This window comes from Prionailurus bengalensis, chromosome D4 (genome assembly GCF_016509475.1).
Source record: "Prionailurus bengalensis isolate Pbe53 chromosome D4, Fcat_Pben_1.1_paternal_pri, whole genome shotgun sequence".
In the NCBI taxonomy this organism is placed as follows: domain Eukaryota; kingdom Metazoa; phylum Chordata; class Mammalia; order Carnivora; family Felidae; genus Prionailurus; species Prionailurus bengalensis.
The window spans coordinates 29,144,050-29,158,413 of NC_057359.1; the positions used below are offsets into that span (position 1 = coordinate 29,144,050).

The 14,364-nt window shown below is 45.7% G+C and overlaps 1 protein-coding gene across 2 annotated transcripts in view; it reads right to left on the bottom strand.

Moving 5' to 3' along the window:
• Positions 1-2,817: 2,817 nt before the first annotated feature.
• FANCC (FA complementation group C) overlaps positions 2,818-14,364 on the bottom strand; it is a 263,701-nt gene continuing 252,154 nt past the window's right edge. For both annotated transcript variants that reach the window (XM_043566837.1, XM_043566836.1), the window contains one exon: positions 2,818-6,841. In XM_043566837.1, coding sequence (XP_043422772.1) covers positions 6,587-6,841 — 255 coding nt within the window. In that variant the 3' untranslated portion in view covers positions 2,818-6,586. The remainder of the gene's footprint in view (positions 6,842-14,364) is intronic.

The following is a 14,364-nucleotide window of genomic DNA, read 5'->3' on the forward strand; positions in this document are numbered from 1 at the left end:
GATGCCCAGTGGGTAGTGGGACGTCCAGGCCTGTGGTCCAGGAGAGGGCGTGGCCCCTCTGCACAAAGATACTACGTGAAAGCCCAGTGCAGGGAAAGTACACAGGGCAGAGGTGCAAAGATGAAGCCTGGGAGCGCTCCCCGGGAAAAGGTCAGGGGACAAGCAGGGACCAGCTCTCAGGCTGAGGGGAAGCCCTAGAATGTTCTGCCAGCCAAGGGAAAACTGGCAGGGAGGAAACAGGGACTGACGGGATTAGAGGCTGCCCAGGCCTGTGCGGGACCTGAGGACTTCTGGCTGGGTCCATGAGGAGGGGCTCGCCACCCAGATGGGGGTCTCTTGTGTGCGGCTCCCTTGGTCCTACCACACTGCGGTCACACTGCAGCCTTAAAGCACATGCCAGTGCTTGTTCCATCTCTTTATACCGCATTACACTTTACTGTCAGATTTTTCCTGCCTGTTCCTGATTGCTTATTTTTTCCCTAAGAATTTTGGATTCAGATTATCTAGTTCTATTAGGATCCTATTAAGTCTAATTTACATGTCTGAAACTGTGTTTCTCTCCAGGATGTCTTTCCGGAAACAACAACCCCCCAGCTAGAGCAATGGTTCTCCACCGGAGGGTGAGGGGGGTTCCCCCCATTCTGGAGAGAGTCTTGTCGCCGCTGGGCTGGCATGTAGTGGGGAGAGGCCAGGGATGCTGCTAACACCCTCCAGCGCACGTGACACCCCCACATGGATGCACCTGCTCTACACTGTCAATTGCGCCACACTGGAGAAACTCGGCCTCAGGTGTCTGCGCACTGGCTCTCTGCCAAGGGCCCTTCTCTACCTCTTCTGGATTAGTAGTCGGGCTGTTTCATGGTACTCAACCTTCTCGAATGCTAAAGAGTAGGTGATACATATTGTGGAGTTTTTATTCTCTCTAGCTGCCTAGGCCCTGACCCCTTCCTGTAAGTAGGAGACCACTGGTATCCAAGGTGTCCAGTAATGTCATGGAAGCAAAATGAGCCAGACAGGTGCTTTTCCAGGTGCCCTTCCAGCCAACGTACAGGTTGTCAGATGCACTGGTGCCCCAGAGTGGGGACAGGGACTGTGTCCCTGTGGGGGTGGTGGGCCTCGCACAAACAAGCCACAAAGGTTCTATGTGGCAGGATTTGGTGGCGACAGCAGGAGGTTCCTCACAGGTCATTCTGAAGCCAGGTCTGGGCACTGTTAGCTGCCTGGCACCAAGTCCTGTCTGCCTGACAATTCTGTGGGCTTTTAGATACTTTTGATCAGTTCCCTTTTACTTTTAACATTGTGTCCAATCCTGTGGCTTGCCACCAAGAATCCCGGCTGATATCCGTGGATTCGTCATAGTGAGGGAAACACCAGAGGCCAGTGAGATGTTCAACACTGATTTAACTCTGCTTTTCTACAGAAAAGTTAAATGTGAAACTTTCCGCATAAAAGAATCCGAGTGTCCTACCCAAAACCCCAAATACAGGAAGTTATCATCATGATTATGTTGCGACTGGGGAAAAGGAAAGGCTGACATTGTAGACTTCATTACCAGTCTGTGTATGAGGGATAGGATTTGGACTCACGGTATAAAATTGTGGAATTGGATTTAAGAAGAAGGCCTTACCACACACATACTTATTTTGCCTTGCTTTTGGTTCTTTAGGAGTAAAGTGGCTTGGTGTGGAGTAATAAGTGACAAGTGTTTTGACACTCTGTGGAATCCATGTGAAAACCAGTGTCAGGCAAGGAAAAGGATATTGCCAGCACTGCTGACGGGGTGGGGCGGGAGGGAGGGGGACAGGAGGGAAGAGAGTAAAAGAAGGGAGAGAAGCACAGAAAATTCATGTCTCTGCTTCCCTGGAAGCAAAATCAATTCGCATTCCTTGTCAAACAAGGACCAGCGTTCCTCACATTCGCCCCCTGCCCCTCTGGGTAACAGGACATGCTCCGTTCTGATTTCCTTCACATCTCTGGCCACCGCGGTGGTCCCCCCTTTCAAGCCCCTGCTCGTGACTTCTCCACCGTGACAGAAGGTATGGCTTCCTCCTGCCCTCTAGATATGTTTCCATTTTTGTCCCAGCATCCTTGTCCCACCAGTGAGCAGCGGGGCCAAGAAGTGCTAAAAATGCACAATGACATGAACAGCCCAGGACAGTTCAGCAAGGGGCTTATTCAGAGACACATCTTGGCCACCTGCCCCCTGCTTGCTCAGGTGCCTCTGGCCAACGGAGAGGTGTGGGGTGGCACATCAGGAAGCAGAGCGACCATCCAGGAAACCCATGCCAGCTGTCTGCAGAACCAGGGTGGGCTGGGTCCGGCAGATGCCACTGAATGGGGGGGGGGGGGGCGGGGGGATTCCATCCCATGACTCCTAGGGGACCCTGTGGAGGCTGCAGCATGAGGGTCACAAGTCTGGGAAACAGTGGTGCGCACAGCGGGTGTGGGCTGTGCTTTGTCGGACGAGCTCCATCTTTAGAATCGGGGAAGAACAATGTATACAGGCCAGTTCCATTTACACTGGGTGGTAGTATGGGAGGCTGGCTTATAGAAGAGAAAGACCTGTATGATGCACGTTTTGTTTCAGCAGCCCCTGCCAACTGCCTCCCTGCAGCCCCCTCCCTTCTTCCCTGGCTGTGGGACCCCAGTTTGTAGGTATCTGACGGCAAGATTCTCAGGCCCAAAGGCTACGCCAAATTGGTCTTTTCTAGGGGCAGGTCTATACAGGTTTTGTGTGGCCTGAGCTTCCATAATTGAGGAGAGAAGGGAAGCTTTTTTCTGAGAAAGACTGTACTCTTTAGTGAATACAAACTCACATGTATTGTGACTTTTTATTTATAATTAAAAAACAAATTACAGATTTAAAAGAGCTAACATGCCACACGCCATGAAGTACCAGTGGGTGACAGCCTTTGCATTAATACGTGGCCAGTCATGCCTTTCCTCTCCAGTTTTTGGCAGCTCTGTCCTCTCTGATCACCTCTTGTTGGCACAGTGATTTTATACATTCCCACAGTCTCTCCAGCACACTTACCTAAAACTTCATTACTAAGACTTTAGAAAGCTCTACTCAGCTTCCCGGCTTGCTGTGGGGAAGAGAGAATTGTAGAGCTGTTGTCAGGTCTCTGAAAACCTCTATCAAGTTCGCCCCAGACCCAAGCCAGAGGTCTTGGAAGGACTCTTCACACTTCTTCATTGTTGCTCCTGTGCACCTGCGGGCCTGTGGTGGCACAGGCCACCCTTCTGTGCCACGGCCCCCGGGCCAGCACCAGCTGAACTGGTCAGGCTGGTGCCGGCATTCTTGGAAGCTGGTCCTCCACAGTAACTTCACTGTGCCCCGAAGTGGTGCCGAACCAACTTGGCTTCTCTCAGCTGGATCGCAGAAGGTGCACACTGCCCAGGGGCAGGGGGGACAGGAGCACACGGAGGCATTTTTGCCAGTTGCAGTTAACGTTTCTTTACAGATTTTACAAAACAGACAACCATGGGAGCACAATGCCGGGGCCTCTCCCAGGGCCTGGGGAGGGGCCAGGTCGTGCAAGGCCCTGAAGCTCAAGCCTCATTAGTGTCCCGATAAATCTTAGCAACAGGGTGGCAGCAAGCCCCATTCTGCGGCGGCTGGGTCTGCCAATGACATGAGGGTCTGGTGTGGGCTTGCGAGCAGAGACACGAGAGCCTTCTTGGAGGCTGTCAGGCCTGGGCTTGGCAGCTTTCTTGAACTTGGAGAGAAAAGCCAGAAATCCAGTGAAGCTGATCTGCAGCCATGACATTGTTGAATGGCTGAATTAGCCACCTCTCTGGGTTTTGTGTGTCTGACACCATCAGGTGTCTTGCCTGTTTAAGCCACTCTTCACTGGATATTCTGCTGGCGGAAGCCAAAGGCACGTGCCTGGCACAGACCCTGTGCTGGAAAGAAACCCAGTCCGGTCAACCCCACATACAGCCTCTGGGCCTCAGCCCTGCTGCTTAATGCACGCCGTAGGCCTCCGTGCTCCTGGCTCTCCAACGGGGGGAGGGAGGACAAGGCTCAGTGGCCTACAGGGCCTTCGCTTCGCTCATGCCACCTGCCTTGATGTGTATTCTCACCAGAGCCCTTTTCTAGCGAGATCTTCTTTCAAGAAACTGAAAAACACCCATGTCTCCAGACTTTCCCCCCCAAATCCAAGGCAACTGAATGAGGAGGTGGAGTTTCCAGTCTGCCCCTGGCTTTCTCTGCCCTGACTGGGTTTCCTTACTGGTAGCTGGGTATGGGCTTGCTCGGGAGTGGAGGGAGCACAAGGTGTCTGTCTTCTGGGGTTGTCAAGTGGAGGGCGTCGCTTCCCACCTTTCTGCCCTGTGCCCCCCTCCATCTGCCCTTTGGGAGGTTCCCTCCCCCCCAGAGAAGTGAATGGAATGATGGGGTAACCCCTTCTAAAGTGATGACCAGGGTCTGACTGCCTGTGAGGCTTTGCAGCTGCCCCTCCAGTTTGCGGAGCAGTCCTATTTTCCTTGGTTTCCCCCGTGGAGCATTCTCCCTCTTGTTAGTGGGAAAGGGCAAGGAGAGAAAACAAAATCAGTACACAAACCAGTGCCTCCTATTCCCTTCATGAAAGCCTTCACAGACAATGAAGGTTCACTTGAGACCCAAGAACCGCTTGGCTGCCAGATCAGATAGTCTGGTCAGGTGCTGACTCACATGTCCAAGGCTTGAGAGAACTTAGAGGCTTTGTAAAGGAACTGAAGATACTACCAACAGGCTGAGGTAAGGTCAGGACAGGAAGGAACCTTCCAGAAAGGCAGCTTCAACAGTCTGAAGTGGGTAACAGTCTTGTTTATATTGTTTGCTGTGGAATACAGCATGACTGGATTTCTAGTGGGAGCACACCCACAAGGGAATTTGATTCCTGGTGGGAATCAAGCTTTAGGGACAGCCACTAAGCAGATTCCCTTCTTCATGCCCACAGAGGCTGGTCACAGCTTCCATGGCAAACAACATAGGAGAGATATCCTTGACTCTAAATGAAGCCTAAAACTCCTTTATCAAAACTACTACACATTTTGAGGAAGACTTTTTCTATGAAAGTAAGAATGCTGGTAGTCATGACTAAAGTATTTTATCAGTGCACTGTTCAAACTGCAGTATTTCTCAAAAGTTAAAAGTTCTTGAATTTTTCAGATCTTTAGGTAGATCCATATACCGAAACGGAAACTCCCCTAAAACCATGACCTCTAATACAACAAAACGCTACTCACACCTCAAATAGGAGCTCAAATTGCAGGAGACTCAGAGATTACTAACACTAACAAAGTAGCCATAAAAGTCCTGACTGATTCGACCCACACAAAAGAGTGTGTACACACAAAAGAGTACATAATCAATGCATATGAAGAATAAACTTGAGGAGCACCTGGGTGTCTTGATCTCAGCTCAGGTCATGATCTCATGGTTTGTTGAGTTTGAGCCCCACGTCGGACTCTGCACTGATAGTGCCTGCTTGGGATTCTCTCCCTCTCCCTCTGCCCCTCTCCTGCTTGCTCACTCGCAGATTAAACTTAAAAAAAAAAAAAAAAGTGAGGTCCTGGGAGGATTTTAGCTCAAGAAAAAAAAACAAACTTGGAAGGGGAAAAAATTTTCAATTGATGTGAAATAAATATTAGGGTTACTTATTCTTTTTTTTGGATTTTTTTAAATATTTATTTATTTTTGAGAGACAGAGAAAGACAGAGCATGTGCAGGGGAGGGGCAGAGAGAGAGGGAGACACAGAATCAGAAGCAGGCTCCAGGCTCCAAGCTGTCAGCACAGAGCCCAACGTGGGGCTCGAACCCACAAACCGTGAGATCATGACCCGAGCTGAAGTCGGATGCTCAACCAACTGAGCCACCCAGGCGCCCCTGGGGTTACCTATTCTTTATTAGGAATTTCTAATTCCCACCTCAGTTAATTAGACAACTGAAATATAATGTCTTCTTCCAGAACATATCCTATATTCTCACATCAGTCCTCTCTGAGGCAATGTGAGCTCCCTTGGTGGGAGTGTTTAGCAAACAAAGCAAAAAGAGTTAGCATTGGAACCGGCTTTATTTCATTGCTAAGCAGTGCTGTTCTCCACAGCCGAGCTGGCTTGACTGCCCACCACAGCAGTGGCCCCAGTCACTACCACTTGCTACTGGGCCTGATGGCCTCTGCTTCCCCTCGGAGGTGCCCGAGAGACTCCTTAGTGAAGAATTTCTTAGGGAAGCAAGAGTGCGGCTTTATCTCAAAGCCCTGTGGATTAAAAGAAACACCAATAACAGTAGCCTGATTTCTGAAAAAAGAGATCTGTGGAAAAGGACTAAGTTACTTCTAAACTGATCAGTGGTTCATGACCAATTTCTCGGTCCAAAGACTTTGAACCACTCAAGTAACAGTTGTGTATCTTCATTTGATATGAGGAAAAAGGGAAATGAAAGTGTTCTCCTATTCAAGGCTTGTCTTCAGTGATTCTCTGACAGCTGGGCTGAGCAGGTAGGGAATGCTCAAGGCACAATCTAGCCAGACTGAGTTTGGGCTAAGGAATTTGTCTTCTGACTTCATAAAATATGTTCTAGCAGCTCTCACCAAGATGTCTATGGCTCATCCTCACTACTCGTTCCACGATGCATCAGTCTCATTGTTTCGTCACGAGATCTCGGGGAGCCTGTTGCATGCACGGCAGCTCCATGTGCAGCCGGCCGATGCTGGATGTGAGCGTGCAGCTCAGCCAGGAGCTCTCGGGCCAGTGTTCTTGACCTAGGTGCTTCCAGGCAGAGGCGATCCCATCTGTACAAGGTCTGGTCAAGAAAGCCAGCAATCTCGTTGCTTAGCTCATCGGTTGGAGCCATCTGCAATGAGTACAGAGGAGAAAGAAAACTAAAACACTAACTAGACAGATTCATCTCTTTGTCCAGTGGACCAACCGGACCCGTCCTTCCCCGAAAAGCAGCTGCATTCCTGTTAGCTTTCAATGACTCTCGTTTTGTTTTCAAGGTGATGAGCAAAGCCAGTCTGTTCTCAGAGGTTGGCCATCCAGGGAGCAGAGTCATTTCCTAATGATCACCCTCTTCTGACAGAATGGCCCCAGACTCACAAAGGCTACAAATAAGCCCCACATTTCCTGGAATGCCAGTCACAGGCTGTGCGAGTATTTGCTGTGGGGGAGCAGAGGCAAGCCGTGCTGCAGCCTGTCTGCAAAAGGCTCACACGAATATGAGAACTGGAAAGTGCTGAAAGGAAAATGCCACCTGTTTTCACACAAACAGCTTTATAAATGGCATTCTTGGGCTAGCAACCTGGGCCCACTTGCTTTTTAATAGACATCTAAGGTTTTAACACCTGATTCTCAAGGGAAGCAGGAAACACAGGAATTGTTAGTTCTGCTAAATACAGCCTCAAGGCATTATTAGGTGTATTTTCCTAAGAATTTCAGCTCAGCAAAAAGGGAAGGGTGGGAATCTCACAACTGAATTGTGTTGAGTTTGCTGTGATTTTTTTTAGACACAAGCACATTAAGAAGCCCTGATTTTGACAGTAATCTACATATTCATTTTGTGTGTGGCAGTTTCTATAGACCACTCAAATATTTGATTAGCCACAGCAGCCAAAGGTCAGCTTCCTCTCCGTCGCCACAGAGGGCCTTCTGGTAGGGTGACCGACCGCCCTCGGACTATCCCGTGGCCCTGGATACCCTTCAATCCAGGGCCACCACCTCTGACCGGCAGTCAAGGCACATGCTCAGGCAGCACAGGATACCGTGGGGCATACCTTGATGGCATTAGCTCTCTTCAACCTCAGCTGGGAGGGGCTCTGCTGGGGAGTGGAGGGCAGGCCACCAGCCTAGGTGGGGTTCACTGTGGCTCTTGGTGTCCATATTACCACTACATGGTTTTTACTCAGAATCACAGATGCTGTGGGTAACCTCTGTCAGACACAGTCTGTCTCTGTGGATGAAACTGCATAAGCCTACCTGAGACACCTTAAAAGAGTTAATGTACTTCCTAGACCCCAAGTGCAGAGAGACTGCCATTGATCCCAGGGCCTCCATTGGGCTGGAAGCACCGCGGTGGCACAGCCATGACAGCTGACTGTGGAGGCCGGCCACTTGGACCTCGTGTCATCTTTATGAGACAGCTCAACCTCCACACTGTTCCACTCATGATCTCTAGTCACACGTGTCCACCTCCCTGCAGCTGAAGTAGGCAATCTGCATTGTTGGCTGAATTTAAGTTCATTTGAGTTCAACAACTACAGAACTTAACTCTGCGTTTCAGATGCTAGCTAACTTTTTACCTGTGACTGCTGTGGTCCAGCAACAAAGACAGAAGGAGAAGGAGGGAGAAACATGAGCTCAGAGCAGGACAGAAGGCAGAGAGAGCAAGCCTCAGGGGCAGGAGGAAACCGAACACCGCCTGAGCTGCTTGTGCCTCATCCGGGTCAAAGAGGTGCAGAGGAAGGGAGCACGTGAAGATGGCAAACAAGTGAGTGGGGCAAGAAATGTAGGAGCCAGAGGAGGAGAAGACTGCACGAGAAGAGACAGGGCTTCTGAAGAATGAGTTCAGTGGAAATTCTCAGAAGCCCAGGACAGGCAGAAGCTGATCGCTGGGGCCTGTGCAGGAGCCAAAGGAAGTGGTTCGTAGGGAGTGTCCTACGGCAAAGGCTGGGGCACAGGAACATATGGAGGCCTCAAGAGACAGGGTTCAGACACGCAGCCCCCTCTGTCCACAGCATAGAGTGCTCCCCAAAGCTGGTGCTGGGAGAAGAGGGATAAGATAGGGCACAGGCCCAGGAACTGCTCTGCTTGGGCCTGAGTTCACATCAAAGCTGGGTCAGGGCTGGGGTCCTCAGGGCAGCTGGAAGAGAAAGGCCGTCCTACCAAAGCCAACACTTCTACCATCTGGTCACTGCCTGCTCCCGGCCAAGCAGCCTGGCCCAGGGCTCCTGCCAGGGTGCTTCCAGAGAGAGGAACTGATGAAATGGGGGGACGAGGAGAAACCCATGAGAAGCTGGCACCGTGTGGAGGACTCCTGCCCTCTGTTCTGTTTGTAGCTGCATTAGCCAGGCTGTCTTCAACCTGTCATGGGGCCACTGCAGGAAGCCTTCCAGTTAAGAAGTGTGGTATGTTACTAAAAATAGTTTCAAAACACCTGCAAGGACAGTGTCTAGGAGGCTCTCTCGGTCATGATGGGCTCCAAGGTGCCCAGACAGCTAGCACCTGCTAAGAGGCCAATGTGTAAAGAGGAACATTGGTGCTTTTCCTTCAATGATTTTTTTTTTTTTTTTTTTTTTTTTTTTGCAGCTCAGCTGACTTACGATACTTTATGAAGATTCACCGGGTTTTCAAACTTCCCTCAGCCTCACGCACAGGTCTGCAGCTGGACTATTTTGTGAGAATGCACGGCACAACCTGAATTTGTGGAACACCCTAGCTCCTTATTCACGGCAGCTTCTCTGTGGGAGAGACTTAAAGGTGGTCCATTCTGAATGTGACTGTTTCCCCAGAATGGGTGAATATGTGACTGGAATAACTGGGTGTCTCTGAGGAGCATTCTCTGGGCCACTTTCTTCCTTTCACACCCCATGAGCAAGGCCAGGCCCACCATCATCTCTCTGGCCTGTAAAGCAAGGCAAACTCCAGCAAGGGTCTGCTTCTCTATTCCCAAGGTGACAGAATTGGAGACCAGCAGAACAGGAGTTCCCCAGGGAGAAGGAGGGCACAGGCTCCGGGAGGAAGGGTTTGAGTCCCAGCTGCCAGGCTTGAGAAGGCTCCCCTCAGGGCTGTGGTTCCATCCACAGGTACTGAGGACACGGACAGAAGGTCAGAGATCAGGTGACAAAAAATGCCACCAATGCTTTCATGATTCAAAAGTGCCTGCTGTTGACTTATAATGTTGAAAAATAATTAGTTGAAAAACTAATATCCTATCAGTTTCAGGTTTACATCATAGTGATTTAATATTTTTATACATTATGAAATGATGTGATATCTAGTTATCATCTGTCATCAAAGTTATTACAATAATGACTATATTTCCCATGCTGTACATGACAGCCTCATGGACTTTATTCATTTGTTTTATTTTTTAGATTCCACATATAAGTGAAGTTGTATGATATTTGTCTTTCTCTGTGTGACATATTTCACTTAGCATTATACCCTCTAGGTCTACACATGTTGTCACAAATGGCAAGATCTCATTCTTTTCTATGACTGAATAATATTCCACTGTGTACATATATCACTTCTTTATCCATTTATCTACTGATGGACTCTTAGGGTATTTCCATATCTTGGCTATTGTACATAATGCTGCAAAAAACATACGGGTGCATGTATCTTTTAAATTAGTGTTTTTGTTTTCTTTAGGTAAACAACCAGTAATGGAATTACTGGATTGTAAAATAATTCTATTTTGAAATTTTTGAGGAACCTTCATACTGTTTTCCACAGTGGCTGCACCAATCTGTATTCCCACAAACAGTGCACGAGGTTTCCTTTTTCTCCACATCCTCACTAACACTTGGTTTTGTCTTAATTTTAGCCATTCAGACAAGGTCTAAGGTGGCATCTCACCGTGATTTGGATTCACACTTCCCTGATGATTAGGGATACTGAGCATCTCCTCATGTCTGTTCACCATCTGTATGTCCTTCTTAGGAAAAATGTCTATTCAGGTCTTCTACCCATTTTAATTGGATAATTTGCATTTTTGGTGTTGACTTGTGTAGGTTCTTTATATATTGTGGATATTAGCTTTTTATCAGATATCATTTGCAAATATCTTCTTCCATTTAGTAGATTACCTTTTCATTTTGTTAATGGTTTCCTTCACTCTGAAAGCTTTTTACTTTGGTATAATCCCAATTGTCTATTTTTGCTTTTGTTTCCCTTGCCTGAGGAGACATATCTAGAAAAATGTTGCTGAGATCAATGTCAAAGGAATTACTACCTATGTTTTCTTCTGGGAGTTTTATGGTTGTAGGTCTCATATTTGTTTTTGATCCATTTTGGGTCTTTTTTTTGTGTATGGTGTAAGACGGTGGTACAGTTTCATTCTTTTGCATGTAGTTGTCCAGTTTTTCCAGCACTATTTAGTGAAGAGACTGTCTTTTCCCCATTGTAGATTCTTGCCTTTGTCATAGATTAGTTGACCATATAAGTATGGGTTTATTTCTGGGATCTCTGCTCTGTTCCAATTATCTGTGTGTCTATTTTTGAGCCAGTACCATAGTGTTTTAATTATTATAGCTTTGTAGTATATCTTGAAATCTGGGACTGGGCTTTGTTCTTTCACAAGATTACTTTGGTTATTCAGTGTCTTTTGTGGTTCCATACAAACGTTCAGTTTATTTGTTGTAGTTCTGTGAAAAATACTATTGGTATTTTGATAGGAATAGCACTGAATCTACAGACTGCTTTGGGTAATATGGACATTAATTCTTCCAAGCTATGAGCATGGTATATTTTTCAGTTTGAGTCATCTTCAATTTCTTTCATCAAAGTAGTACTGTTAGATTGTTTGAGATCTTTCATTGATGAAAGTAGTTTTCAGAGTATAGGTCTTTCAACTTCTTGGTTAAGTTTATTCCTGGGTATTTAATCTTTTTGGTGCAACTGTAAATGGAGTTGTCTTCTTTTTCTTTCTGCTACTTTCTTGTTAGTATATAGAAATGCAACAGATTTCTGCATATTAATTTTGTATCCTGAAACTTTATGGAATTCATTTATTCTTTAATTTTACTTTTTTAAAAATGTTTATTTATTTTTGAGACAGAGAGCATGAGCAGTGGAGTGGCAGAGAGAGAGGAGGGCAGAGGATCCAAAACGGGCTCTGTGCTGACAGCAGACAGCCTGATTGATGCAGGGCTCAAACTCACAAACCATGAGATCATGATCTGACCTGATACTTAACAGACTGCACCACCCAGGCACCCCTCATTTATTAATTCTAATAGTTTTGCTGGTAGAGTCCATGGTTTTCTATGTATGGCATCATGTCATATGTGCAAACTGTGACAGTTTACTTCTTCCTTATCAATATGGATGCATTTTATTTCTTTTTCTTGTCTGACTGCTGTAGATAGGACTTCCAGTACTATTTTGAATAAAACTGGCAACAGTAGATGTCCTTGTTTTGTCCCCAATCTTAGAGGAAAAGCTCTCAGTTTAACTTTCTCTATTGAGTATGATGTTAGTTGTGGGTTTGTCATTTATTGAGATACCTTCCATTTAAACCTATTCTGTTGAGAGTTTTTATCATAAATGGGTGCTTAATTTTGTCAGGTGCTTTTTCTGCAAACATTAAAATGACTATGATTATTATGCTTTATTCTGTTAATGTGGTATATCACATTGATTGATTTACAAGTATTGAACTATGCTTGCATCCGTGGCATATATCCCACTTGATCATGGGGATTGTACTTTAAAAGATTTGTTTTTATTTTTGAGAGAGGGAGGGGAGGGAGAGGGAGAGGGAGAGGGAGAGGGAGGGGGAGGGAGGAAGGGAGGGAGGGAGAGAAAGAGAAAGAGAGAATGAGGGGGAGAGGGGCAAAGAGAGAGAGAAAGAATCTGGAGCAGGCTCCAGGCTCTGAGCTGTCAGCACAGAGCCTGACGTGGGGCTCAAACTCACAAACCACTCAAGATCATGACCTGAGCCAAAGTCATGGCTTTTGACTGCGTTTGCCATGACTGACCCACCCAGGCACCCCATGGGAAACTGTACTTTTCATTCTGTTTTATGGCCTAATGTGTGATCTGGACAATGTTCCATGTGAAACTGAAAATTCAATTCAATTTGCTAATATTTTGCTGAGGAATTTTGAATCTATGTTCATCAATAATATTGGCCTGTAATTTTCTTTTTTTTGTGCCTTTGGTTTTGGTATGAGGGTAATGGCCTCATAGAATGTATTTGGAAGTTTTCCTTCCTCTTTCATATTTTTGGAATGGTTTGAAGAGAATAGGTATTAACTTTTCTTTAAATGTTTGGAAGAATTCACCAGTGAATCCATTTGGTCAGATTTTTGTTTGCTGAAAGTTTTCTGAAAACTGATTCAATTTCATTATAGTAATTAGTATGTTCATATTTTCTATTTCTTCCTGATTCAATTTGGGAAGATTATGTTTCTGGGAATTTATTTATTCTAGATTGTTCAATTTGTTGGCATGTAATTTTTCATAATAGTCTCTTATAATCCTTTGTATTTTGGTGGTTCTGATTGTTACTTCTCCTCTTTCATTTCTAATGTTTATTTTTTTATTTCTGAGAGAGAGACAGAGCATGAGCGGGGCAGGGGCATTGAGAGAGGGAGACACAGAATCAAAAGGAGGTTCTGTCAGCATAGAGCCTGACAGGGGCTCAAACTCACAAACCATGAGATCATGACCTGGGCCAAAGTTGGGTGCTTAACCAACTGAGCCACCCAGTTGCCCTGTCCTCTTTCATTTCTGATTTTTTTTTTAATTTCAGTTTTTTCTTTTTCTGCCTAAAGGTTTACCAATTTTGTCTAACTTTTCAAAGAACTAGCTCTTGGGTTCACTGATCTTTTTTTTCCTTTCTTTTCCTTTATTTTTTTTTTTTTTACTCTCAATTTCATTTATTTCTGCTCTGATCTTCATTATTTCTTTCCTTACACTAACTTTGGGCTTTGTTCTCTTTCAAGTTCCTTTAGGTGTAAGTTTAGATGGTTTGAGATTTTTTTTTTGTTTCTTACAGTAGATCTGTATTGCTATAAACTTCCCTCTTAGAACTACTTTCATGGCATCTGAAAGATTTTGGACCATTGTGTTTGCATTTTGTCTCTGTGTATTTTTCTGATAGCCCTCTCTGATTTTCTTCATTGACCCATTGGTTGTTTAACAGCAGGTTGTTTAGCCTCCACATGTTTGTTTCTTATTTTTCTTTTCATTTTTTCTTGTTATTGGTTTCTAGTTTCATACCATGGTTGTTGGGAAAGATGCATGGTATGATTTCAATCTTCTTAAATTTACGGAGACCTGTTTTGTGGCCTAACGAGTGATTTATCTTGGATAATGTTCTATGTGCACTTGAAAAGATTGTGTATTCTGGTATTTTGGGGTGTGATTTTCTGTATATATGTAAGTCCATCTGGTCTAGAGGGTCATTCAAAGACACTGTTTCCTTATTGACTTTCTGCCTGGATGATCTAGTTATTGGAATAAGTGGGATATTAAAGTCCCCTACTATTATTAGCAATTTCTCCCTTTATGTCTGTTAATATTTGCTTTATGTATTTAGATGCTTCAGTGTTGGGTACATAGATATTTATAATTATTATACCCTCTTGGTAGATTAATCCCTTTACCATTACATAATGCCGTTGTCTCTTGTTACAGTCTTTGTTTTAA